The 27,382-nt window shown below is 40.5% G+C and overlaps 1 protein-coding gene across 3 annotated transcripts in view; it reads right to left on the bottom strand.

Moving 5' to 3' along the window:
• The window catches only part of DENND2B (DENN domain containing 2B), a gene marked incomplete at both ends in the record, with an annotated part of 85,994 nt that overhangs the window by 30,600 nt on the left and 28,012 nt on the right, over positions 1–27,382 (bottom strand). Inside the window, 8 exons of one of the 3 annotated variants that reach the window (XM_079537114.1) lie at positions 2,642–2,711; positions 4,194–4,303; positions 4,956–5,140; positions 8,120–8,164; positions 9,045–9,141; positions 11,668–11,883; positions 14,692–14,840; positions 25,721–25,857. In XM_079537114.1, coding sequence (XP_079393240.1) covers positions 2,642–2,711; positions 4,194–4,303; positions 4,956–5,140; positions 8,120–8,164; positions 9,045–9,141; positions 11,668–11,883; positions 14,692–14,840; positions 25,721–25,857 — 1,009 coding nt within the window. Of the gene's footprint in view, positions 1–2,641; positions 2,712–4,193; positions 4,304–4,955; positions 5,141–8,119; positions 8,165–9,044; positions 9,142–11,667; positions 11,884–14,691; positions 14,841–25,720; positions 25,858–27,382 lie in introns of those variants that run through there. The other 2 variants (XM_079537116.1, XM_079537115.1) reach the window with 2 other exon arrangements.

The raw sequence follows: 27,382 nt of genomic DNA, 5'->3' as shown, positions 1-27,382 counted from the left end.
CAGATTGTTTGCAGTAGTACAATAGGTTACATTCCATTCTAATCCTGTTTCAAAAATGAAACAAAATAATATAAATACATTTTAAAGGGATACTGTACGGGATTTACTATACAAACAGAACATAATTGTCACTGTATCCCTTGAGGTACTTTTGGCAGGACTTTGGATACACACACAGGCAGAAAAAGGGTCTGGAAAAATGTGAAATCCAAAGGCAGAAAAGTGGGACAGTTTGTTCATATGTCAACATACCAAAGAAGAACTAGGATAGCAGAAAGTTCAGTAGCTAAAAAGTAATTATTTTCTAAGCAGAGGCACCAGAACACCTAACTCTGCAAAAAGGCACAAGCAGTAAGATGGGCGCTACCTCACAAGGTTGGATGGGTTGGTCCATTTGACCATGGAAGCTTCTTACCATCCTCCCTAGAAGCATTCAAGGCCAGGCTGGATGGGACTTTGAGCAGCCTGGTCTAGTGGGAGGCGTCCCTGCCTATAGCATGGGGTTGGAGCTAGATGATCTTAAAGGTCCCTTCCAACCCAAATCGTTCTATGGTTCCACGGAGCCTACTGCCAACAGCTGCCAAGTTCTCCAGAAGATGTGAGAAACTCCAGCTGAATATTATGAGCACCCCTCAGGCTGGGGAATATTTTCTAAGGAATTCTCCCTGCAGCTGTTGGCTTACATTGAAGTCGGGATTTTGTTACAGTTCTATACTGAGCAATGCGACCCCATCTTTCTTATACACTGTGTTTGCTGAAAACTTTTTGTAGTTCCCAAATTAGGGTGGTTGTGTTTGACATGTTGGGAATGGGACTCCTCAGAGCAGATACTCTGGACCTTGTCAGAAATTGCTCAGGAAGTTACACACTTAAACACAAAGATCTGTTTTAGAGCCCAAGCCTCTGGCATATAAACAGTTTAACCTGTTCGGAGTCTGATACATCTTTTCATTGTGGCTTTTATTTCAGTCTCATTTTGATCCAGGATCAACTGCTTTGCATGTCACAAATGTAAGTTCTGTGCATGATTCCAAACTCGCTGATATTTTCAGAACTATGAAAGCCTTAAACTGCCCTTCTATGGTAGAGGGAATACATTTCAAAATTTGATTCTAGTCAACATTTTCTGAATATACCTTATTATCCTTTTAAATAACAACAGACACACTAAAAATTGTACTGCTGCGCTATATCTTGTTCTGCTTATTTACATCAGCAAGGATACTTTCTAGCTGCTCTACTTCATTATCTCTGAATCATCTCCTAACCCTGTTGTTTTGGCCCACTCTTCCACACTTAGACACACACAGTAAGCAAGCCTCCACGATGCTACCTATAGCAAATACCACCCACAGAATTGATAAACAAGCTTTCTGCTTTGTTACTTTAAGTGAAATCTCTTACAAATAGAGCACCCGTATACAGCAATTCCTCCCAGACAGAGCATCTGTTATCTGCATGACAAGGAGCATTGCCACAGACTTGAGTAAGGACAGGGTCAGGTGCCAGCAGCACACAGAATGGAGCATGCTGTTCTAACACAGCAAGTTGCTCTGTCTACTGGAAGCCTCCGAAAACTATGGAAGGGAGGTGCTCCCAGCTTGGAAAGATGGGAAGTAATGACAGCGAGGGAAGAAAGGGGAAAGGGGAGAGTTATCAATTCATTTTGCACAAGTATGTAAAACGTTCCTATGGTATTTACTATCCATATAAGCTCTCTAACGAAGTGTAATCCACTGACATGTGGATAGTACACGAGTTGTCTCACCATTGCAACCCTATCCAAGTGCAGGGATGGCCAACGGCTGTATGCATTGCTGCCATCCCAGCAGTTATGCATAGATGTGCAGCAGAAGCCTGTTCACACTGTGCTTCACCTGGCTTAATGAAATTTGCAAGTCTTTTGTGCAGTTTTCTTTCTCTCACAACACATAAGCAAGCTCTGTGCTCTGAATTTATCTGGTGACCAGTTTATTTCCCTAGTGATGAGTTCCACGATGAGACAGAATCGTGCAGCAGGTCAGTACTCAGAATCGTGCAGCAGGTCAGACTGGGTACCCTTACCAACAGCTAATCAGCCTTGGTCACAAGGACAGAAAAGGAGCCTCAGAGCCTAGACTTCCTGTCACAGGCATCACCTTATTGTGTGGCCCTGAGAAAATGCTGACTGTGGGCTGCCCTCCACTGTCACCCTGCTGAGCAGGGTGGCATATTTGCCTGCACCACAGATATGCTGCAGTTATTTAGGCAACACTGGCAGAGAGCTTTAGAGATGTAAGCAGTCGCACAAGAAATAAACTTTATTCAGAAATGTTTAGAAATACCACGTTTGCCTTTGCTTGCAGTGTTGTGGTATTTCTGCTGCTGTTCAAAAGCACATGATATAAAGAACTTGAAAGGTAAATGCTCACAGAAGAAATTTTCCACATTCCTATGAAATGGGATCCCATTCCTACGAATGGGATTTGATTCAGACAGACATTTCAAAGCCTTATTTTAATAGTCCTTTCACTTCCAAATCTCAGAGCGAGCAACCCAGTTTTCTAGTAAAATAGCAGGAGACACCCTCAAAGTTCAGACTACAGTTTAGAGATATTGTTTAACAGAATTCCACGGTTTGAAATAAAGGTGATGTACTTACCAACAGCCTCCTGCAATAGCCAAACCTCCGGCTCCCATCTTCCCCAGTCAGCATGAAAGAGAAAGTCTCACTAGAAGGAAGAAAATTGTCCTGATCTTACTACCAGAACTGCAGCCTAAGTAGAAAGTAGGTCATGTCAAAAAGAATAGCGCTTTATCCTATGATAGACTGTTCCCACTGAAAGGTCTTGTCTCCCTGTCAATCATCTGGACATACTCTGAGGCAAAATTCCATCAAGAGTAAAGATGTCTGCACAGTCCTGGACAACCTAGCTATTTTCTTATAAGAAGAGATAGGTGCTGAATTTAAGTGGCATAACAGTGTCTTCATACTGCAGAAGGAATGTAAGAATCAGATTTTGAGAGCAGTGTTCAAATGCTATGTATCCCTTATGTTTTAGTTACATCCTCTTTTAGACTGTGCCTTGTTTTTAAAGGGAGAACCCTAGGTATTCTCTTAGAGTAGAGAAATCATTTGCTAATCTAAAAATAATAGATTCACCATGTGTTTGTGAATTTGCATACTGGCTGATAACCGCTCCTGGCTACTTTGCAAGTTTGAAATGGCATTATGTAAAACACTTCTTGATGCCAGGCTTTATGCAATTGTAGCAGAATATGATAGGGATATCTTATTTCACAAACATGGGCTCCTGGAAAATCTGTCTAGCAGAGCAGCAGCAGAAGAGGTGGAATGCTGTGCAAGCAGATCTGCATGCTGCTTCCAGCAATGTTGTCCACAGAGTTCTACACTTCAGTGTGTTCTACACTTCATTGCTCAGGTGATTAAAAATATTGAGTAATACAGCCAAGCAACACTGAATATAACCTGGTTATGTGACACACATCATACCTAAGCCAGTAAAACATTCCGTGTGTATTTTATTTTTGGCTGCAGTGATTCCTAGGTGAATGCTAGTTTCTTGCCATTGTTGAAAGTCCCTTAAGACACACACTGAACATTTCATTTACATACACCTCATGCCACGCATCTTTAAAAGACATTTCATATTTTGGGATATTTCTTCTCTCTTCCCCTTCTGTTACTACTATATCATCAGACCAGCAAGTTCAGATTCACTGATTCAGGGAAAAATAAAAAAAGATTTTTGAGGTTTCTTTTAAATGAAGAAGAAAATGGAAGGCTGGCTCTCCCTTCCTTTACCCTCTCCTCATATATATTCATTCATATATAAGCATAAGAAGACAGTAGAGGTGCCATGCAACATCAGGTAAGCATTCTGGGGTACATGAGAGAACAGGTAGTGGGCAGGGTTCTTTTTAAGGTTCATTTTAAATACTCCCATTTGCATTTTTGGATTCAGCACTGAGAGGAACCTTCGGATCTTTTCCCTTCAGCCACACAGGATGGTGAGCTGGGCAGAATGGGGAAGAAAAATAATAGAGAACCTAAAAAAATTAAATACAGCTGCTTGAGCCTAAAGTGGCCAAGACTTAAACTGCTACTTCCATAATTGGGCATCGGCAAGCCTGCAGTTGCTCCAGATGCACTGCATCAGCACTGTGAGGCAGAGGAGCATCAGAGGATATACCTGTTGTATTCAGAGACAGGGAGCCAGTCTTTAGCATCAGGAAAGCAGAACTGAGGGATGGCCTTGAGACGCTCCTCCGCTTCACGCATTTGCTTGGTTGGCCTTTCTAGCTGTGGGGGGGAAGAATTGAAATTAAATCAGTTACTGTTAGGGCCAGCTTCACAGCACCTCTCAGGAGTTGAGGGGAGGCGGGGGCTTGCTGTTGAGCTCTGAAGAGCAAGGGCCCATCAGCTGGTTCCTTACTGGTGCTTGGCAGAGTGAGGCATGACCCCAAGAGAGGCTTTTAGAAGCTAGTACAACACAAATAATCACTGTTGGTTTGCCTAAGTTAACCCAAACTCCCTGTTGCACAGCATCCAATTAAAATGCACTCCTATCTGAAATTTCTTTCTGTTGCCAGAGTAGCCCTCGTTCAGCAAAAGTCTTTCCATTGACTTCAGTGAGTTTTGGAACAAACCCTGACAGAGCTAAATGGAGTTGAAAGGGAAATATTTAGAAACTGAATTTAAACACAATATTTAAAGCACCTAAAATCAGGTGAAACTCTGCAGCGCAGGAAATGACAATTTTGTAAATAGGGAAAGCTTTCTGCCACCTTCTCAATGCTCTTTTCTTTATACAAATTCTGAAAATTGAATGATTGACTCCAATTAAGAAATAGATTTCGATTAATTTTCCCACTTATTCGCATCATTGATTTTAGCAAAATAAGGATCTTAGAAAGCATTTAGAGTAAGTTCTATGTAAGAATTTTTCTTTTACCTTGGGAAACTGATATGTCACTTCTGGGAGGTAAGTATTTTTAGAGGGCTTCTTTTTCAGTGATACTACCACAAAATATTCAAATAACTCCCGTTCCTGCCATTCAATGAGCTCCAGTTCCAGGGTTCGATAACTCGGAGCTCTCTTCAGCATTGACTGGATATGCACGAGGCGCTGGGTATGAGCTAGCATTAAAAAGAAAAAAAAAAGATACAGATCATTACCTGGGAGTATAGTGTGTACGTGTGAGCCACAGCCATTCACAAAGGACTTCCAGTTTGCCAGCATGTTATTCTAAGCATGTTTTCCTTACAAAATCAGGCCCTCGTACTGCCTCACTAATTCCACCCATAAATCAAACCTCTCTCCAAGTAGTGAAGTGATGCAACACTAAGTCACTGAAATCATTTGCAGTTCATAACTGTTACACTGCCAAAGGTCTGCTTTTTCTTCACGTCTAAGACTATATTATAATCTCTTCCATCAGCATGCAAATGCACTAGAACCTCCAGGATGACACTTCACCTCAGGCCTGACTTGCATGTGGCGAAAAATGGTTCTGCGACTGGTCACTGTGCAGCACAACTCTGTGGGAACAGCCCTGATGCAGTGATGCGTCTCCAAATCTCTCAGTTCTGATCAGCATTAAGTGAAAAAAACTAAGTAAAAACAGCTGCTTGCATGTTCTTCCCACCTCTTCACAGCAGGATCTCTCTGCAATGGCAGTCAAACTATTAGCAGCACACGTCCATCCCATAAGGTTATATTTGTAGACACAGTTCACAAAAGGCATGTTTCTCCTTGCAGTAGGGAAATAAGATGTCATAGCAGCAGTAATTAACCAGCAAAAATAAAAGAATCCGCTCTGATGACCAGCTGGCATACAACTGGTCCAACAACACAAGAATTATAAATTATTTTGATAGAGAGTTTGGATCATTATCTGACTGCACAAGTAGGGAAGCCAAATCCCAAGAAAAAAACCTGCAGTAGATAGATAAGAAGGCTTTGTCCTCATCTTATTACAATAGCTCTGCATTCCTGTGGGGTTTTTTTTTTTCAGCTCTCTTACTAATAACACGATAGATTTTTAGTAATAAAATCTGATTTTTTTTTGTAATTCTCTCCATTTATCAGGTCTCTTGAATATGAGACACTAACTCACTGGTTTGATCTCAGTGGAGTTTGTTCAGATGCTGCACACTGATAGAGGAATTTCACAGAATCATAGAATGGCTTCCACTGGGGGGAACCTTAAGGATTCATCTAGTTCCAACTTCCCTGCCATAGTCAGGGTTGCCAACTGACAGGATCCCATCCAATCTGACTTTGAATGACCCCAGAGATGGGGCATCCACTCTCTCTCTGGGCAACACGTTCCAGCACCTCATCACCATCTAAGTAAAAATATTTCTTCCTAATATCTATCCTAAATCTCCCCTCTTTTAGTTTAAGCCATTCCCCCTTGTCCTATCACCATCAGACCATGTAAAAAGTCAGTCCCCTTCCTGCTTGTAAGCCCCCTTCAAGTACTGGAAGGCTGCAAGGAAGTCTTCATGGAGCTTTCTCTTCTCCAGGCTGAACATCCTTCCTATACTGAGGGCCCCAGGCTTGAATGGTACTCCAGTTAGGGCCTCACAAGGTCAGAGTAAAGGGCAACAATCACGTTCCTCTCCCTGCTGCCACCCCCCTGTTGATGCAGACCCAGATGCTGTTGGCCTTTTGGGCTGCAGGAGCACAGTGTTGGATCATGACCAGCATTTCTTCCATCAGGACCTGCAAGTCCTTCTCCTCAGGGCTGATCTCAAGGAGTTCTTCTCTCAGTCTGTAATCATCTCTGGGATTGCCTTGACCCAAGTGTAGCAGCTTGCACTTGGCCTTCTTAAAACTCATTAGATTTCCACTTTCCAAGCATATCCAGATCCTTCCATTTGGCATCCCCTCCTATTTTGTCAGCTGCACCACTCATCTTGGTGTCATCAGCAAACTTGCTGAGGTTACATTCAATCCCACTGTCTATTTCATAGATAAAGATGTTGAAGAGCACTGGTCCCAAGACAGTCCTTCGGGGGACATCACCTTTGTCCAGTCTCCACTTGAACATTGAGCTCTCTGGCTATGACCATCCAGTCAATTCCTTATTCAGCTAATAGATCAGCCTTGAATCCACCTCTCTCCGATTTTTAGAGATAAGGATGTGGTACAAGACCATGTCAAAGGCCTTGCACAAATTCAAGTTGACAACATCAAGTCCTTCCTTTGCCCATCAGTGCAGTCACTCCATCACAGAAGTCCACCAGATTGGTTGGGCATGATCTGCCCTTACTGAAGTCATGTTAGCTGTCTCAAATCACCTCCTTATCTTGCATGTGCCTTAACATCTCATTCAGGAGAATCTGCACCACATGATCACCTAGGCACAGACACGAGGCACACCGGCCTGTAGTTCCCTGGGTCTTCTTTTCTCCCTTTCCTGAATACAGGAGTGAAGTTTCTCTTTTTCCAGTAGCTGGGGACTTGTCCGACTTGGCCTGACAGCCACAATTTTTCAAATATGATGGAGAGTAGTTTGGCAACCACTTCAGCCTGCTCCTTTAGAACTCTGGAATAAACTTCTATAAACTCTCTAAATTCTATAATATATATCCTAGATGTCCTGTAAGTTCTATAACATCTATAAATTCTATGAATTTCTATAATTTGCAGACTGTATACCTATGAAAGAATATAAGAACTGCTAAGCTGGATCATACCCAATACCTTGACTCCAACTGCAGTTAGCAGTTAGCACTTAAAGCAGTGTATGAATAAGAAGAGAGCTTATATATCCAATCTCATTCCTCTAAGTTTGCACCCGGTAGCTATTCTGGAAAACAGAAGCATCCATGCAGTGACCAACACAGCAAACCTATTGAAGGTCCTGTTCTTATTATAGGACACAGTGGCCACATCCTTGTTAGATCCTCACAGTTCTTTCTGTCTATGCTTTCTACATTCATACTCCTGTGTTGTAAATTTTGTTAGCTCTGCAATAATAAAGTTAACATAATTCACGAAGGAAAATATACACATTATGGACAGGAACAGTGCTCAGTAGTAGGAGATTATGTGTTGACAGTCTGTGACAGTGTCTGATTAGAAGGTACTGAAGTCTGACCTCTTACCTTTAAACCTGTCATCTGAGTCACTCTCACTCTCACTGTTCTCGTCTGGAAAGGAGATAAAGCATCAGTTAATGCAAAACCAAAGCAAACATGAACTCAATTTACTGTGGAGAAACTGGGGAAAAACACATCACACACTGAACCTTGTGATCCAGACGCTCTCTCTGGAATTTTCAAAGATCTTGAAATAAACAGTTTGAGTGATTATTTTTCCATTGGAATAAATTACAATTCTGCTTGAGAATAAAAGCTTCATGAAAACATAGAATTAATTCTCCACTGTAGCAAATCTTTGCACTGAACCCCAATTTCTGTAAACCATTCCGATTCTTTTTCTAACTTGCAATTTTTTTTTTAATACAGTTATGTACTTGAGAAGTCAAGGGAAACCTTTTGAACCTTGTCTGAGTATTATTTTCAATTGGCAGAATTGATCAGACTGAGTGAAAGTACCATGCAAAAGTAACTTTATAATAAGATGTGTTTCTGTCACATTAAAATTTCATCATACTACAAACACAGCCTGAATTTCCTTCTGGAACCGCGCTTTTCCAGTAAGAATCTGAATTGCAGGCAGAGCTTATATTCACACGTTCATGCCAGGAAAAAATATAGAATTAAGAATTATAGAGTTAAAATAGCAAATTTTGGAAAAAACTTCCAGACATAAACCACTAAAAATCTGAGCTAAAGAACAGGCTGGGTGAGTCTAGATGGTCAGGAGATTAATAAAATAGACAACAGTGAAAATCTGGTTTATTTTTAGCTCATTCCCATTTTTTTTCTTCTCACAAGAAAAAATTATCGTCTTTTACAGCAGAAAGCTCTAAACAAAGTTGAACCTGGAGCAGATGTGAACAGAAGGAAATCTGTTACTTCTGCAACAGTCAAAAGGATTCAGTAAACTATGGTGTGTGTGTCGCACCTCTCAGGGATGCAGTCTCAATGTTGGACATAGAAAGTTTCTTCAATCGTTTTTTTCCTCTTTTTGCACTGTAGATGGAATTGATTCTCTGGACAAGCTGGAAAATAAGAAAGAGAACAACCAGTAAGGCAAATCACTTTTCTGCTAGGAAACTTAATTAATTAACCGATCCAAACAAACAGTTTGACAGTGGATGACAGACTAACTAGGTGCCCTAAAATCTTTATCAGCTCAAAGGGCTTTTCTCTGTTTTTGCATCCTGTATGCCTGAATCACTTTTTGCATCTCACTACCTTGCCTATAGTTATATTTTCAGAAACAGAGAACTCCAGAATCAAGATCCTATTTTCAAAAATGAGTTAGACATTTGCAGTAAAATCACCATGAGACTGAGTGTTCAAAGACATCTATTATCCTCTGCATTTCTCTCTCTTGGAGAAAGAGCTGGCCTTAGGTTTTTAAAGCCTTTACACTTAACAGAGTACTGTGCTGCTTTGAAGCCCTATTATATCAGCTGAGGATTTGGCCCATACGGATTCCTCCCACCCCCTTCCAACTTGTGCTGTCCTTACTGACCTTCAGGGGTGCTGCATTTACTTTCTCCAATCTTATCTACAACATTATTTTGAAATTGGCCGTGGTGCTGGCTAAAGCCAGCAGCAGCCAGAATTTTAATTCCTGGTAATCATCTTTATGACTTCCTTTCACAGGGCTAACATGGATAACAATCTTCTATCCAAAATAATCTGAGATAATGGAAAATATTCATGCTTAATGACTTTAACAAGAGATTGGGATTACCAAAAATTAGTAATTAAACAATATACTATAATTTCTGAAGAGTCATGAATACGAAGCAATTAATCTTCATAATGACCTAATGAGTCAGTAACAGTTTATTTCATTCCATAGGAGCTTTACTCATACAAGTATAGTTCAATTTGCAAAGGCTGTTTTACCTCAGCTTTAAGAGGGAAACAGAGTGAGAAACTAATCTGATGTAGACAGAGGAGAAAGTCAGTAACAGAGCACAGATTTGGAACAAATTTTCACTCAGTTCTTCCAACAGCTGAATCATGCTGGCTATGTTTTATCAGGAGTGTTAATTGAAATACATACCTAATTTTCATGGTAAATTTTACATTTACTGTATAAATTCTTTTTATACTTCTACCAAGCACAGGAAGAACTAAACAAGTTCCCTCCCCTCCATTTCCAAGAGTTCCAAGAGTGGCTGGGTACATGATGCACAGATAGCAGTGGGAGAATCCCAATGGAGCTGGGACAGCAAATCAGAGGAGCTAACCATAACTAAAGCAAAATCAGTCCTAGGAGAGAACAGAAGCCATCCTATGGTCTTGCTGAAATATTGTGCTCCCTTCACAGGGCTGCCCAGTGCTTTGTTTGCTTGGTTTGTTTCACCAATAGTGAAACCTGCACAGCAGTGAGTGAAGTCCAGGGTTTTTTTAAGCATTTGGATATGGTTTCATAAAGCATCCCTGTCATCTTCCCTTTACATTTTGCATCTGTGGAGGCACAGGGTAGTGATGCAGAACAGTTATTTCTCAGATAAGAGTTTTTTATCTAATAACTAATATTTATTCAATAAAAATGTGAGATTATCCAGTAATACGAGACTCTAGGAGCTAGAGTTGTCAAAAGTAGAAATAATTGCGGGATTTCTGATAAAATTCTGAACATTCATATACTTAAAATATAATTTCATATGGGGAGAATATCTGTTCCCTGAATGCAACAAATTTTAAAGTTGGGTACAGAAGTAACATCCAAACTTCCCAAGTTTTACTGAAAACCAAGAAGTATGCTACTCTGTAAGTTACTCTGTAACTTCCTCCACAGATGTATGCTCATATGTGTAGTAGAATAGTGTATCTCATGAAAATAAAATTATAGTAAATAGTAAGGACATTAAATTAACTTCCTTCCTTTTGATTGCTTCTGGCTGAGTCAAAATTTTGTTTAATCAACAGGAACATAAGAATCTCCATCCACTCACAATATTTACAGCTGCATCCTTTAAAATACACTCTCTAAAAAGAGTAGAAAAGAGTTGAATATACAATAAAAGCTGACTCTGCACAGACCAACAGTGAACACATTGCCTGTTCTCTCTATTGCTATTGTACTAGAGAAGGTCTGGCTGGTCTTTCTGGTTGATTTGTTGTTTGGTTTATTGGGATGGGCTTTTTTGCTAGTTAGTTTCTGCTTTTTCTCTTACACATCTCATTTTGAGTTGGAAAGTTTGAACTCCTTGACAAGTAGAAAATTATTTCTCACTTCAAATCAAGACAACAGGGTTATGAGGATGGGGCAAGTTGTAAATAAATGCAGAAACTCTTTGCAAGGATGGCAGTCCAATATTTGTGCGTGCAAACAAAGTGCAGAGTTACTCACTCCTAGGGAAGGGACTTTCACAGTTGGGGTCTGTGTAAAAAGGAATATATTTTGTCTACCAAGAAAAAGAGCTTTCAGTAAGGGCTACATGTTGGATAGAAAATTGCAGGTTTTTGCAGGCAGGTGACCTATCCCCAAGCATAAGGCTTGTATTTGAAGCCTTGCAACCAGAGCACCATTTGTTGGGAAAAGATCACCCTGCCAGTACCTTTGGGATCCTCCTGGCCCGGCGTGTAGACAGCAGCTCACTTGCAGTACTCAGACTGTCCTCATTAAGGCTGGTGGGGGAGGAGGGAATGCCAAGCTGAGCCAGCAGCAGCATATCATCATGGCTGTGCCGCTTGGGTAGCCGTGGTAAGCGGTGGCTCTTCCTTTCTGACCAGTTCCCAACGCGCAGAGACTGGCTGCTGGGCTTTGAAGGTAGCTGTGGGAACAAGAACAGCTTGAGCTCTTCCCCTTCTCAGCAACATTTAGTGCAGAAGAAGCTCTGCGCATGAGTGGTGGCTGTATAAATGCATCATGCAGGTGAGCCACATCTCTGCAAAGTACGTGCAAAAAGAGGGGTAAAGGTCCAACTGAAGAGATGGGGGTCAATACCCTTATCTAAGAAAACAATAAACTGCATCTGGCTTTGAATTTCCATGTACCCACATCACATCAACGCTATAAGTGCTCAAAACTAACCTAAAGTTTGGCTGACATCAAAACACTGATATGATGAGCCTGATCTCTCTCACAGTGGTGAAAATCAAGAGTGACTACATTGAAGCTGCTATTTTATTCCTGAGAAGGTAGGAAATCAAGCTTGCTGTATTTCCATGGTGTCAAAGTTGTTTTGAGATCTGTTAATATGCAAAGATCTTATTACAAGTCTGTCCTGCCTTCCCAAGGAATTTACTTTAAAAGACAAATTGGTTATTACTGCAGCAGGAAAGCAAAATCTCACTGACAGGATTAAATACCAAGAAGCATCTATCTTCAAAAAACTGGGGGTCTCTCGGAACAGATCTCAGAGCAGCTCTGCCTACTTCTTGGGAAGATTAATTGCAGGCTGACAGGGTCAAGTCCTAGGGTTCTCTTCCCAGCTTCCCTGTGATGCAAGTGAAAGACAGAAAGGGTTTCCCTCCATAACTCTGCACCTCACCCTGACTGTCCACCACACAGTCCTTTACATATCTCCTTACAGCAACATGCCTTAAGAAAGAACCATTTTCTTGAACAGCTGGCAGCTGGCATTCATTCATGTCCTATCAGCAGAGATAACAACAGTACACCTGCAGTAGTAAATATCCCATTTGTAATAATTGGAAGGCGTACCCATCACAGGGCCATATGATCTGGAATTAAGTGTAGGGTGCCTCTGCATGTGCGGGCTTTGCGTCACAAAGAGAATGTCATCAATAAGACATCCTTTTTGCAGCTCATGACTTAAAGAATTGGAAATAACAAACAGGAAAGGAGAAGTCACTACGGGATTCAAAATTACCACAAGCCAGTGTTTGAGGTCTCTGCTTACCACAGGTCTGCATGCCAGGAAAATCTACAGCAGACTATACTTCAATGAAAGAAACACTTTGGGAGGTGACTGGTGAAAGCCTGCTGACTTTCTTAACCCTTCTGTCTTGTTTATCATCTGAAGTCATGTTGCTAACCCAGCTATGTTGCTATGCTGGAAAAACTGGTTGATAAATTGTTGCCAAAGCTGCCATTTTTCAGGAAATTGAGACTGTTCTATTTCTGGTCATTGAAGAATTACCCAGGTTCATAGCTGACCTGCCCTTAGCGTCCCTTTGCTCTACGAATCAACAGAATGACACCACAATTATGGCACTAATGAAAACTCCTGTCAGCACTGCAAAAAGAAGCTACCAGAATAAAGAGCCCTGTTGCATAGTTACCAAAGAATACTTATTTATTGATAAATCTTACAGAAGTCAGTGTAATCCATAAATTCTTTGGTCTCCCTTTGTAAAACACAGAAGAGTAAACAGCATGTTACTACCATGGACCTATATGGTTCATCCTTTTGGATGGCTTAAATGCTACCACAACTACTGTTAATACACAGGGTACAGCCCAAAATAATTGTTCTTTGTACTATGTCTCTCACTACAAAATTATCTTTCTCCTCACTCTGCCTGATCACTCACTTTATACTCTCTATTCACAAAATCAGAATCATTGGGGTTGAAAGGAACCTCCAGAGGTCACTTCCCATTTGCTCCCTTTTCAGTAGCTTAGCAGAAAACACTTCTGTTTTACAGATGATGAGCCAGGAGTATGCTAAGAATCTTGGTAATACTTTTATCTCTAGGACTGTGGTGCCCATGTGCACCCAAATATGGCAAAAGAAAATATATTTTGTTTTGTTGTAGGTCAGTTTACGTGACAAAAAAGTAGACTCTTGTGTCCTGTCATTAAAATGCAAATTTTCTGTTGATTCAGTGCAAAACAAAAATTCCTTTAAAAGAGGTTTCAAATCTCAAAATTAAGCATGCGATAAATTTATATTTCTCCTTATGAACACAAAGATCCCATAAGCAACAAAGCAACCTGGCATTTCATAGCTTTCACAGCAAACACACTGCTTTGGAAAATTCACCACAAAACAGAAAGTCTGCAGGTGTTTTATTTTATGCTGCCAACATGGCTTATACAGCTTTGTTAAATGCAGGCACTCTGGTTTTTCTGATTATGTTATTATTCATTTCTTCACTGGGAGGGGGAGTAAAAGGGTATACTTGGCCTTCTGCATCTTACAAGAAGCCATGCCACATTACATACTTCATATTAACATGTCACAATAGGCCTCGTGTACATGGGAAAGATTAAGAAGCTGACCTCTCCCTCCCATCCTGCTAAAAACCCCACAGCAAACATTGAGGTCGTTCTCAAAGAGACGCAACCTACACAAAAGATTTAGGGCCAGATTCAGCTCCTCAAACAGCTGGCAGAGGGTTCTGCTTAAACTCATCTGGCCGTAGCTCATCAGGACTGCTCCAAACAGCAACCAGCTTCTTCAGTGCAGCACTGAGACTCCCGACTGCAGCTGCCAGGAGCACTCCCAGCAGCAATTTATGGATTTGATTGCACTCGTTTTCCAGATACTCTTTTTCATTCAGTACAGCTGCTCTTCCTCCTCTGCCACGATTGATTCTCTTGCAACAGCTTTAAACAAGCTTTCAAGTGCAGAAAGAAATGTGCCCTCGCGCCCTGTGACGCCGTGCATTACCTGGGGAGGTGATGTGTATTTCCTGTCCTGCGGAGTCCACATCCTGTGCAAAGAATCTAGGGAGTTCTCGGAGAGCTGATGGGATTTTCGGCCCGCGTGACGGCCTTTCAGCTCCACATCCTCATACGGGTTTTCCTTGGATGATTCTCCTTCACGTTTTTTGGGTTTTTTTTTTTTGTTTTTTTTTTTTTTTTTAAGAAAAGAAAAACAGAAAGGAATGCAAAATTAAAAAAAAAAAAAATAGTCATGTGAACCAAGTGAAAAACTTTTAGAAAAGCTGCTCAGCTTTCAGCATGACTCATCCCTCTCACTGCAGCTGGAAGTATTTGGAAGAAAACTTGGCTATGAAGACAACTTTTTTTTTTTTTTACTTTTTTTTTTTTTTTTAATAAAATGCAAAGATTTCACAAGATGTGCTTCTGAGCATCTGCAGCTGTTCAGAATTTATTGATATATAAAAACTAAGGCACATAACTACGTTAAAGTATATCGGTAGATTTTACAAATCTATAGCAGCCACTCACAGGGTGAAAAGAACAGCAATAAATAACTGTTCTCACCATACCACCCTTACACGTGATAAGACAACTTTTATTCGATGCTACTTTCACTTTTCTCTCTGCTCAGAGAGCAGGCAGAGAAAGAATAAGCACTTTAGCTCAGCAGTGTCAAGAGAGAAGATTGGAAGATGTAGAAGATACAGAAGATTGGAAAATGTAGAAGATGAGGAAAGAATTTCTGCACCAACCATGCTGCATCCTCAAAGTGTTGTTTAAAATACATCATGCCTTCTAGCTAAGCAGCCATTCATTTCAACTAATGTGAAATTAGTATTTCCTGGAGGGGCATTCATCCCACCAGTAATATAGAGAGGTTTGATCAGCTGACCACTAACTATGAGACAAATGAGAAACCAAGTGAAAAGCATTCTGCCATCTTTGTCTTTTCAGCCTTTGAAAACCAGAAACAACATTTACAGTATGGATTGAAGGGAGATCCAAGACTCTTCAGCAGCCATTTCCATCTAAGGATTGGTAGAGCAACTCATCATCTTTGCAGGAATTCTGAACTCAGTAAACCTCTCACCAAACTAAGAAGCACAAAGTTGAATGAACACCATTAATAAAATGAAAGTTTTGCATCCCCTTCTTTAGACAGTACATAATCAGCAACTGGCATGGAACTTCAGGCTTTTCAAATACAGAGCCCTTCCAGTTTTCTGTTTTTCTTCCACCTTACCTAGAAAATCATCCCAATAAAATCATCTGCTCAAATTCAAATCTTGAGTTTGCAGAAATGTGAAACATGCAGGAAGTTCAAAGATTCTGGACAAGCTGGTTTTTGGTTTTTGTAGTTTTATCTGAAGGTGACTATAGAACTCATGCATTTAGTAGAATTTATATCACAATTCAAACAATTACGTATAAGCTTTAGAAGAAATCCAGGCTTTATTGCATACTGTATTAATCAAAAATTGAGGGCAGAAAACTACGGTATGGTTTACATTTCACACTGTTCCAGAAAATATTCACCACTTCTACAGAGGTGACAGCCGAGTTACAGTTATTTTCAGTGAGAGCAAGGCTCATATTAATATCCTTTTGACTATCAGTTTCTTTTTTCTAGACAGAATATTGTATTTCCTGGTTGCACACAAGAAAACAAAACCAGTTTGTGCCTTCTACTTTACTGAACTACAGGACTGCTTGATTCATCAGTTACAGTGATAAGAGCTTTCACTTAGCAAGTTCACACATTCGCGTGTTACAAGTAAAATACAGTTTTGCTTCAGCAATGCATCATACTAAGATTTCTAGTCAAACATAAGGAAAGACTGAATGCTTTAGCATTGTTTTAATTAGAGGCCTGAATGACTGCTGCTCTTGAAGAATGTTTGAGTTGGCAGTCACAAGCTATTATTTCATCCAGAGGGAATCTGATTTTAGAGGCTGCACTATCAATAGTCTGTCCACATGCTGCGTGGAAAGAATGTCTTCAGGTGCATGAGGTATGCAAAAGAAAGACCTTTTGATGAACAAAATGAACAGAACAAATGTGAAGCGACAAATATTCTTAAAAACAATTTAAAGCCATGTACATCCTTACAGGACTATGGAACAGATTAACTCCTGCAGAAAGAAAAACAAATAGCTATTGCACAGTAATCGTTACTTGTAAATGCTGCAGCTCAAGATGCAATAATCACAGCAAGAGTCAAAGTGCTTTTACTTACTCACAGCTAAATGGATTGCGCTCGCATAATAAAATTTCTTGTAAGCCCAAGTCAAGTATAGGTCAAGCAAGAATTTTAGAATGGATTAGCAGATTTCAAAATACTCAGCTACATTAGGCAGTGATTAAACATATGCTTCCTTGAGAAAACAAATCGTATTGCGTTAGTCTGCTTACTATCCAAACTCCCAAGGAGAAACAAGTTCATTAGCTGAAAAAAGAAATATTTTCTAAAACACAAAGCAGTTTATAAGTTTGTGGCGATTCTCCTTCCAAGACATCACGGAAAGCAGAATTGTTTGAACCCAGCTAAACTCAGCAATACTAATATTGATATAAAATATTAAGCTTAGAAACAGGCCAAGAGAAGTCTTGGATGAGAGGAGAGGGAGGAGTAAGAAACCAAGAGCAGAGGCTGCTTTTCTGACTCAGATCCTCTACCAGAAAAAAGCTCAGGCCAAATTCCTCTTCAGTGTAATGTGGAGGTCAGTGGAGACACGACAGGGATTTTAACCCTTTCCCAATTAGGGAAAGACCCTTCTGATTTTCTTCAGAAGTTTCGCTTGCTATTCAATAACACTTTTATTTTATTGTTCTCATTTACTTAAAAATAAAATTATCTCTGTTGTCTTTTGGGGTTTTTTTTCTTTTTTTTCTTTTTCTTTTTCTTTTTTTAAATGATGTGTTCAGATTAAATTTGCCTCACCTATTTTTTTTTTTTTTAATTAAAAAAAAAAAAAAAAATAGCCTCTTTCTCCATGAAATTTCTGGCATTGAAACAGCTTGATCAATCTGGTTTAGCTGATTCAGCATTTGAACCAAATATTTTGTTCAGTCAATGAACTAAAAGAGATTATTTATTTGTGTGGGTCTTCAGCTGTTTTCAAGCCTGAGATAGTCACTATTTTTTTTAATTATTATTTAGTTTATAAACTGTTCTTGGTGGATAAGACACAAAGATCATACATGCATAAAGAGCACTAGGAAGCAGAAACCAACTGGCTTCTGGGTGTAAAGAACCCCCAAAAACCCAAGATTAGAAAGCAAGCAAAAGAGATGTGCATGGATTTCCTAAACTGACTTAGGACAGCAGTCAACCCCATCTAAGTACACAATTACACCCTTCCATAGGCACGAAGGCCTGGGGACAGGTGGCTACCAGCAGGTTTGGGTCCCACACCAGAGGAATGGTAGTGGTGGCAGCTGCTGCTGCAACATGAAAATGAGGAAGGCTTCCATATAGCTGAGTTGGTTCCAGAAGTTTGCAGCTTTGATCACTGCGTTTCTCCTCAACACAATCACTGCTCTAATCCCAAAGACCAAGGCAAGGAATGTTTACAGTCTGCATGTTGTAGTGGCTTTGCATTCATTTGGATTTGCTGTAAAAGGGAAACACATTTACAATGAAAGAGTAAAGTAATGTTCTTGTTTCTTCCATATGGATGTCTCTATTGAATGCCAGAAGGACAGAGACTGCACACTAGAGCCACACTTGTCCTGATGAGGCTGATCTAAGTGCTGCACAAGAAAAGAGCAGACAAACTCTGACTTCAAAGAAAGCTGAATCAGACCCCCAGAACAAATATGGTCACATGGAATAGCAAACTTTTGGTAATTAATGTCTCTGATCACCAGCCCTGTTCCCAGATGAGTCTGATCAGTTCCCTCTACAGCCTTCTAAAGTTTCCCATTCTCTCAAATTCTATGTACCAAACTGCTGAGTAAACACAGGACATTCATCTACGAGACATTTATCTTCAGAAGGTCTCACAGGCAATTTAACAATCTGTCCGTAGGGGAAAAGGAAAAAAAAACAGATGAAATAGCCAGGGACTTTTAGAGAAGCCATGAGGAATGCAGTGCCTTGAGCTTAAGCATCAAAGAGTTTCCTCTAGTGGTTGCAGTTCCTCCATCCGTGACGCTCTGCAAGTCAGCCCCACCAAGTCCGGAGGCAGCACACAGCATTCCTCTGTTCAGCCCCTCACACTGTGGCAAATGGGAAGCAGAGGCAGATTCAGCACGCCTGCCTCATGCTGAGAAAGGAGAGAAAAGCAAGATCGAGGGGGGAAAGGAAAAACAGGCAGACTCTTCTCTATAAATGGCAGAAAAGAGGGAAATGGATCTTTTCTTTCTAGAGTGGAGAAACAAGTAATGGTTATATGGCAATGGAAAAGGCTCATTAAAGGCCCTAAATGTCGTGCCTAAATTAGGAGCCAGTGCTCACATAGAGAAGATGCCATCTCCAGAGAATGATGCTGAAAGCCCAGGCTCCACGTGGCCAGGGTAGGTGGTGTCAGCACCTCACAAATGACAAAGTGCCCATTTCCTGTATTCTAGAGCTTGCGCACAAAATACAGTGCAACTGATTTATCTTACAGTATAAAGAACAGGGAGATCAAAGTTTCAACTGCCTTTGCGGGGAATATTTGGGAACAAACACCACACCCCTCAAGAGGCAAGAAGTAAGAAGCAATGGCAATACACGGGCAGGAAAAGGGAGCCAGATAGATGGAACTCAGACTAAGTAACATTCGAGTGCTTGTACCCAAGCAAGCCATCTGTCATAGGGAATAGCAAAGGAGCCATACACTGTGCAGTCTTACAGGTCCCCAGCATTTCTGGGGTACCTAAGTTCAAAGAACTGCACAAGGCTTCTCACTCTTCTACGTATGCACTACTCATTCATTTTATTCATAAAATTACTTGCACACCAATTCACACAACCAGTGCTGGAGGAGCACTCACCCATCAGGATGTTTATGATCACGTTCAGATGAAATGGATGAAAACCACAAAATCCCCATGCTTTCATAAAATAGCTGAGCTTAGATCTTTAAGACATAGATGAGCTCTTCCAACATCAGAGAAGCTGCAACTGTACATCTCAGCTAAGGAATTTACCCCAGGAATCTGTTGAAAGGGGAACTATTTCAATGTCAAATTACAGCTGAGATGCATAATAGTAGCTTTGAAAAGCTCTTTCTAAACAGCACTAGGTTACAACTACCTGCTTAAAGTCCTGTCATCTGATTAGTACTGTGTTCTCAGAAAAGTAGTAGAGCATCTGCAACACGTAGGATGATGAGTCTAAAATGTGATCAGCCTTTTGAGCCCTGGGCAATGGAGACTGTATCACTGTTTTCTAAGCTTGTCCAATTGTGGCTTGCCAGGCAATAAATAGAAGAAAAATTGCAGAGACTTTCAGCTCTCCGCTCTCTCTACAGGATCTGTAAGATCTTCCATTTGTAACCATAAGCAAGAATTAGCTGCAGAAGTTTATCTGATAAATGAATAAAAATATTCTCCAAAAACTTCACCCATCTAGCACTCAGTCCAAAATTACATGAATGAAAGCAACCAGTGAGCAACTGTCACCACAGGACAGCAACACCATGCAAAAAAGGGCTTGCACTTCAAAGTGGTTGAACTCAGTTGACTTCAGTGCAGTCTCTCTATGAATTTAAATTAGGGTATGGGAGAGCATCATCACAATCATTTTACTCTCCATTTCACTGCTGCGCAGTAACTGTCTTAGAAAACCAGGATATAAAGCTCACAGAGAATCCAAAAGAAGCTGTAAGGGTGATATAGCAGTGAAACAAATTCCACAGAGAAATACAGGAATCTAAACGAATCATAATATGATGATTAAAAATAACATGCATCCCAGTGTGGCATACAACAAACAGCCTAATCTTTAACAGAATGAGACAGCTAGAGTATTTGGCCCTTCTCTGACAGGCCTATACGGAAACTGTTTCATTTAATGTGCTCTGGCTGCCATTACCCTACATTAAAATTACCACAATTGCACTGTTGAAAAATCTCACATGATTTTTAGACTTTTAAAGGCAAGTGAGGGTCGTGGAAGAAAACAGAAACGCACGTTTCTCTGGTGACAGCCTGCACCATCAGTCATAGCTCTTTTACTAACAGATTATCTCAAGAACTATTGCTAAGGGTCTGACGAAAAGCCCAGAGTGCCTTAGAGATGACTAGCACAGCACAGTTGGCAGAGGTGCAGTCTCTCCAAGTTCGCTTCAGCTTCACAGCAGCCCAGCAAATCCAGTTTCTCCCAGATTCATACAACTACTCTGATGTGAGATGATTATATGATAGAAAACAATGTGGTATTATAGTATGACAGACAATAATGTGGCATGTGATGATGGGATTTTACTGGAAAAATGAAGAGCCCCGGCTCACTAACCCTCCTCCACGTTTACGGGAAGAATTTTGCAAAATATTCTAATTTGAAAGCAATGTGAAGCTGAAACATCTTCCAGCTGGACCACAGTCATCATCTCTGCAGCTTTTGGCACGCTTAATGGAGTATTCAGTAAAACAGCTAAATCATCCCATTTGTTACATGACATGTACCATGTCCAATTTACATCAGAATTCAAAACAGCTAATCTGTTCAGGAGAGATGAGGTGCTCTATCACAATGTTTTGAGAACTGGACTCCATAGGGAAGGAAGATTAAGCCACCGGCTTTCCTTCCCCTCCACACTCAGGATCCTACTTGAAGAGCCACACCTGCTTTTTTTTAACTGCTCAGGCACTCACCTGGGTTAGGCTGCCCTGATGCTGTATGTAATAATACTGATTTGATACATATTGCTGCATTTCCTCTCTTGTGTGGTCTGACACACTGTAAAGTAGTGACAAATCCAGCTCCGTACACTCTCATTTCTCTGGAAGACTGTGCTTACTCACGTACAACAGTCACCTGTGCTCCACTCATTTCAAGGAGAGCTGGAAACATCAAAATAACAATTTGCTTCCTGAGTGATAAAATGAAACTTGAATACAAGACTACTGGGAATATAATTAACTCTCCCTCAAAAAAAAGGAGGGTTTTATAACGATTTATTCATCACCCAACTCTCTGACTACGAGGAAGGAAGGCCCATGCCAACTAGAGCTAGCTGTCCTGTGGTAATGCAGAAGTAAATAAGAAACTCATTCTCCCCAAACTGAGATGCTATGCTCAGATGGACAACAGAGAAAAACAGATAAACAGTTTTGTATGACCACATGGTTTTACTTTTCAGTCACCTTCGGCATCAGTTATAACAAGGTTTCATATCTCCAGAATCACAGTGATTGAGTTGCTATCCCATCTCTAACTCATCTTAAGATGCAAAAAAATACTTTTCAAGAGAAACACCCAGTTGTTGGAAGGATTCAGAATTACCAAAAGGTGACATTGAACAGGTCCAGAGAGCAGGAGGGTGCACAACAAACTCTCCGAGCAGATCCAGCTGCCCCTCGGGCAATGGACTGTAGGAAGCTCCCACCAGGAGCCCACCAGCAAGATTCCACTTGGAAACTCATCCTGGTTGCACAGATTCCATAGCAATAGGCTGGGCGTGTTGCTTTACTTTCTACTCTGCTTTGAGCTTTCAAAATAGACACAGCAGCTGTCCTTAGCTCCTTCAACTGCCTCATTTCTTCTGTTTTTCTCCTTTTTTCATTTTCCTCCCTTTGCAGAAGGCCAGATTTCCCACACAATTTAACTATCACCTTTTATTTAAAGCCAATCTGAAATAATGTAACTCAGATAACTGACAACTTCACAGGTTCCAGAAAAACTTTCTGACTGGCTTCTCAACAAACAAATACAAACACAGGTGGGTCTGAATCCAAACTGTCTCTGAGCATTTATGTGCTGGGAAGAAGACTTCATTCTCATCAAGAACATCTGATGACTGTCTTACTCTCCTCCACAGAACATTGATAAACTGTAGTGTGGAGACAGGGAGGTGAGAAGAGGTGGAGGAGATTTCAAGACAAGTTTTCAAGCTGGCCTCTGTCATAATGAATCCCATCGAACCCCAGACACAAAAGCATGAGATCTGTCAGAATCTGAACACTACAGCCAAATCTCTATAGACTTTGGATTCCCAGGGTAACACCAACACTTCTTCAGGGCAGGAGCAGACATTTATGCTCCTCGTCTTAAGACACTGATGAAGAAAAATGAACTGAAAGACTGATTTAGAGGAAATTTCCACCTGTTCCACTCTGTCCCTCACTCTAAGGAATTACAAACACTGTAACAGTTCTTGCCCTGCCACACCAGATTTCTTTCTCTCTATTTAATTTCAAAATTGTGAAAGCAACTTCTCTTACAAAAACAAATGATAATTTACATGGTTTTATTAGATATTCTTAAGACAAAGATGCTGCTGTTCCCTTAACATTGCTTTCACTTTACTCTCACCTTTCCTGGTGACAATAACAGGTGTTTTCTTCTAGATGTCAGGTGAAAAATACCATGGAGGCAGCGCAGATGAAGTAACAGTATTTAAATATCTCAACTGTATTTAGGGGAACAGACTGGAATACTGAAACCATATGGCACATATGACAGGAAATACTGTTGTCCACAAACACAGCAGAAGCAACCGTCTCAGACATCTCTTAATACTATGATAGTTTCTTAAATTTGCACAAAACCAAGCATGGTTTCCCCGACTGGATTCATAAAGCCACATCAATTTTGGTCTGATTAAAGACTCACTCGAAACCACAAGAAGCAAAACAACGTTAAGTTTACTATGACTGCCACATTCCTGTGAATGCTAGTACAGAAGATGAATGAAGTCCACATGGCTCTTTGCACAAGGAATACAGCTTTGTTTAATATTAGGAATACGTGCCCCTTTATAGAGGTGATTTTTGGTTATAACAGAATGGATCATTATGTTTCAGTCCAGTATCTGTCCTGAAATGAATGTGCAGATATTTCATTATTAAAATGTACATTAATATTACAAAGTTGAACGAAGACTTTTTCATTATGTCACTGGACATCAAAGAATAATCACTTCAGCTTTAAAGTACCTAAAGATATTTATTTTTTTTTTTGCACAAAAAGGGCAGTTCTCTAAATAATGTAAATTAGCCACAACAGTTCATCAGTGTTCTCATTCAGTAAAGAAGGAAATAATGATGCTGTTTGAGCTACCTATAAGCATTTAGGGAAGGTAAGATACCCATAGAGTTGTAGAATCCCGGGATGGCCTGGGTTGAAAAGGACCACAATGATCATCTAGTTTCAACCCCCTCACCACGTGCAGGATCGCCAAGCAGAGATTGCCCAGAGCCACATCCAGTCTTGGCCTTGAATGCCTTCAGGGATGAGGCATCAACCTCATTCAACCAGTTATAGACCAAAAAAAAAAAAAGCCAACCAAACTCCACAACTTCTTGAGCAACACTTTGGAAAGAAAATCTAACACAGCAGTGACAGAATTATTTCTAGCTTTGAAGCAGATGTAAATTTATACAATAAGCTCACTCGTACAGGCACCTGGTTTGCATGATATATAAAAATGGTACCTCGAGATCGAGGTCTAGCACTACTGGTATAAATTATGCAGATGTGATACAGAAAACTGTGATAGTTTCTATAAGGCTGGAGATCAAACTACTTTGGCTTGTCTTTAATCAAGCTTGACAGCTTATAAGAATTATATTGACTTGGTACTCCCCCCGCACTGCCTGTACTTAATGAAGTGATTTGGAATAAGACTGTTAAAGATCAGTACAAAATAGTGAAGTTCTGTGTATATCCACAGATGAGAAATTTTGCATTCTTTTCCCACTGCCAAAGTACCCAAATTATAATCTGCAAGAGCAAGCCTATAGTTCCCATGAGCTGGAAGAGACCATTGTGATTTTATTTTACTGAACTCGAGATTTCTTCTCATTTGAAGAAAGATGCTTACCAGAACAAAGTCCTGTTTTCACTTAGGCTGACAAAGCAAAGACAGAATTTATTCAGTAGGTCAAAGCCCCAAGCAAAAATCTGTGGTCACTGTCCCTTGCTGTATCAACTGTCATGAGCAAAAAGAGTTTCGTTCTATCATATCTGATTGCCTTTCAAACATTTTATGCAGTATTAGATTGTCTCTGGGCCTCCTTTTCACTAGACTAAACAAGCCCAGCTTCCTCAGCCTGTCTTCAGGGGACATGTGTTCTAGGGCCCCAACTATCTTGGTACCCCTCCAGTTTTCAGTAAATAAGATCCACTGTTCAAAGGAAAATTAAGTATCCTTTGTATCCATTGCAGTAGCATAACACTGAAAGAGTTAAAAATAGTGCAGATATTCATCATTTGTGTGGAAAATCTGTGCTCTGAAGGGCTGCCCAATTTTCAGTAATTATAACAACTTTTTTGATGTTAAAAGAATGTATGCAAAGACCATACATTTCCTTCTAAGACCAAAAGAAACATGTTTTTCTGGTGAAGCTTAATCAAAACAGTGTTTTCATTGTGCATTCCTGATGGCTCTGTAGCTGAAGGAAATTAATTTTTCTTTAACCAGCAACTGGGACTGAAGGGAGACCAGGAATTGTGCTGTATACAACCATTTTGGGGTAGTCCTCCCATAAGTCCTGAAAGGCTTAGGCTGACTACACAAGGCCTCCGAGGTTAATCTTGCTATTAGGTAGCTCTGTAAACTGTATGTATTTACATTTTTATATCTCTCAATGCTTCATGACAAGGCTGTAGTAAAGAGAACGTGAATGCTTGTATCTTGAAAAGCATGGAACCAAGCTAACAAGCCTACTTCCAGTACCGCTCAACGAAGTTTGAGAGGACCAAGACCTCCTGCATGCTGAGAGAGAATTATGCTTGCTCTGATACATTGGAGTTATTTACCCTTCATTTAATCTCTCTTTACTCACTGCACTGAATGTTCTTGCACAAGGCACATGTTCAACAATGCATGCTCTGAACTCAACAACGCGTGTGAATCCATGTACTGCAACAGCTTCTTACCTACAATGTCTTCATAGGCATTTTCTTCTAAAGTGCTCTTAGATCCAAACTTATGCTGGCTCTCGGTCCCATTTTCAGTGGGGGAGGAAGGGTACAATGACTGTAGACTTGACGCATCCTCAAACTCAAACGATTTTCTAAAGTTCAAAACAAGAAGTAATTAGTAACTAGAATGCAAAATGACTCAAACTGTTATCTGAGAGGTTAAGAAATGCATATAAACTGACTAAAAAATAAATTGCACGTCATGCTTCAAGAGGACTTGCAGAGGACCCTCAAGTCCTGTACTGACAGCAGTCTTCAGTATAACAAACTATGACACTTTTATGAGATTGGAAGTATTGTTATCCCCATTATACAGAGAAGGAGAAAGTATGTGACCATTTTCAAAGGTTACAGAGTAAGTCAGCTACACAGCTCTCGGATTATACGTTTTTTTGCCATTGCCAGAAGTCCAAGAAAAATGCAGCTCTTTCTCCTCAAGAAAAAGACATTTCTCTGGAAAGCTATTCTCTACTGGTTGCCCTAGGAGATGTAAACCTTAGTTTGAAAACACTTGCAGGTCTTGTAACTTCAGATATCTCTCCATGTAAAGGACAGTGTGAAAATGCCAAAGTCACAGTCAAATGTTAAAAAAAGTCACCTAATTCTCTTGCACAGCCCACGTGAAGCACTGGCAGCAAAGCACAAAGTATGGAGGAAATAAATGCTATCTGGGGTTGATGAGTAATCCTTGCTGATGCTTGGGTTCTGAAGATTTGGGCTTTCTGGTAAAAAAAAGAAAAAAAAGAAAAAAAAAAAAAAAGCAAGGAGCAGCTGGCCCAGATGGGTTCCTGGAGGAAGAGAGTCCTGGCCCCTCTTGCTCGGGTTTACTCCCCACACCATGAGTGAGAAGTCTGGCCCCATACCTGTAACTGGACTTAGGATAATAATGCACACTGCAGGAAGCTGGTGTTAAGACCTCCCTATTCCCTGGTTTGCACAACTCATGTTCTCTAAGACAATATCCACACTGAAGTTGGGAGGTGCATGGTCTGCACTGCCAGCTCTACCAGAGCTAGTGTTCATCTGATTGATTGATTTAGTGCTAAAGATGAAATGGACTGAAAAATGGGCTCACTGAAGAGTGTTGCTGTAAGGCTTGCGTAGGCTGTGCTGATTCCCATACTTTACTGTTACCCAACACAGATTAACATTAAATCATCCCACCACTCCTCTCCCACTCGTCAGTATCAGACCTCCAGCCTCCAGAGAACATTCATCTCACGTGGATATTAAATGTGGAAGCTACCTGGGCACCAGGTCCTCAGAATACGAAGTGGTTCTTTGCTATCAGGCTAATAAGACAGACTTCCCCCATTTCATTTTGAAGTTCAATCAACAACCAGAAAAGCTGCTCTCAACCAAATTATTGAAAGAATATATATCCATAGTCCCCTCTCATGACATTCCAGCTTGAGAAAACCACGCATATGTTCCAAGGAAATGAATACCTACTCTGTAAAATGTCAAACTGATTTACAAGAATCAACAGATACACGTGATAGCACCACGAAGTCTAAAGCCTACACTTCTCTAATTACACCTTAAATTGATAAACTTTGCTTCTGCTTTGAGTTCCTGCCTATCAGCACCATTCAGGACCAAGAGTCCATTGCTGAA

The sequence above is a fragment of the Tetrao urogallus genome, assembly GCF_951394365.1.
Source record: "Tetrao urogallus genome assembly, chromosome: 6".
NCBI classification, from domain to species: Eukaryota; Metazoa; Chordata; class Aves; order Galliformes; family Phasianidae; genus Tetrao; species Tetrao urogallus.
The sequence above is the reverse complement of the archived record's forward strand: the minus strand, read 5'-3'. Positions and strand labels throughout refer to the sequence as shown.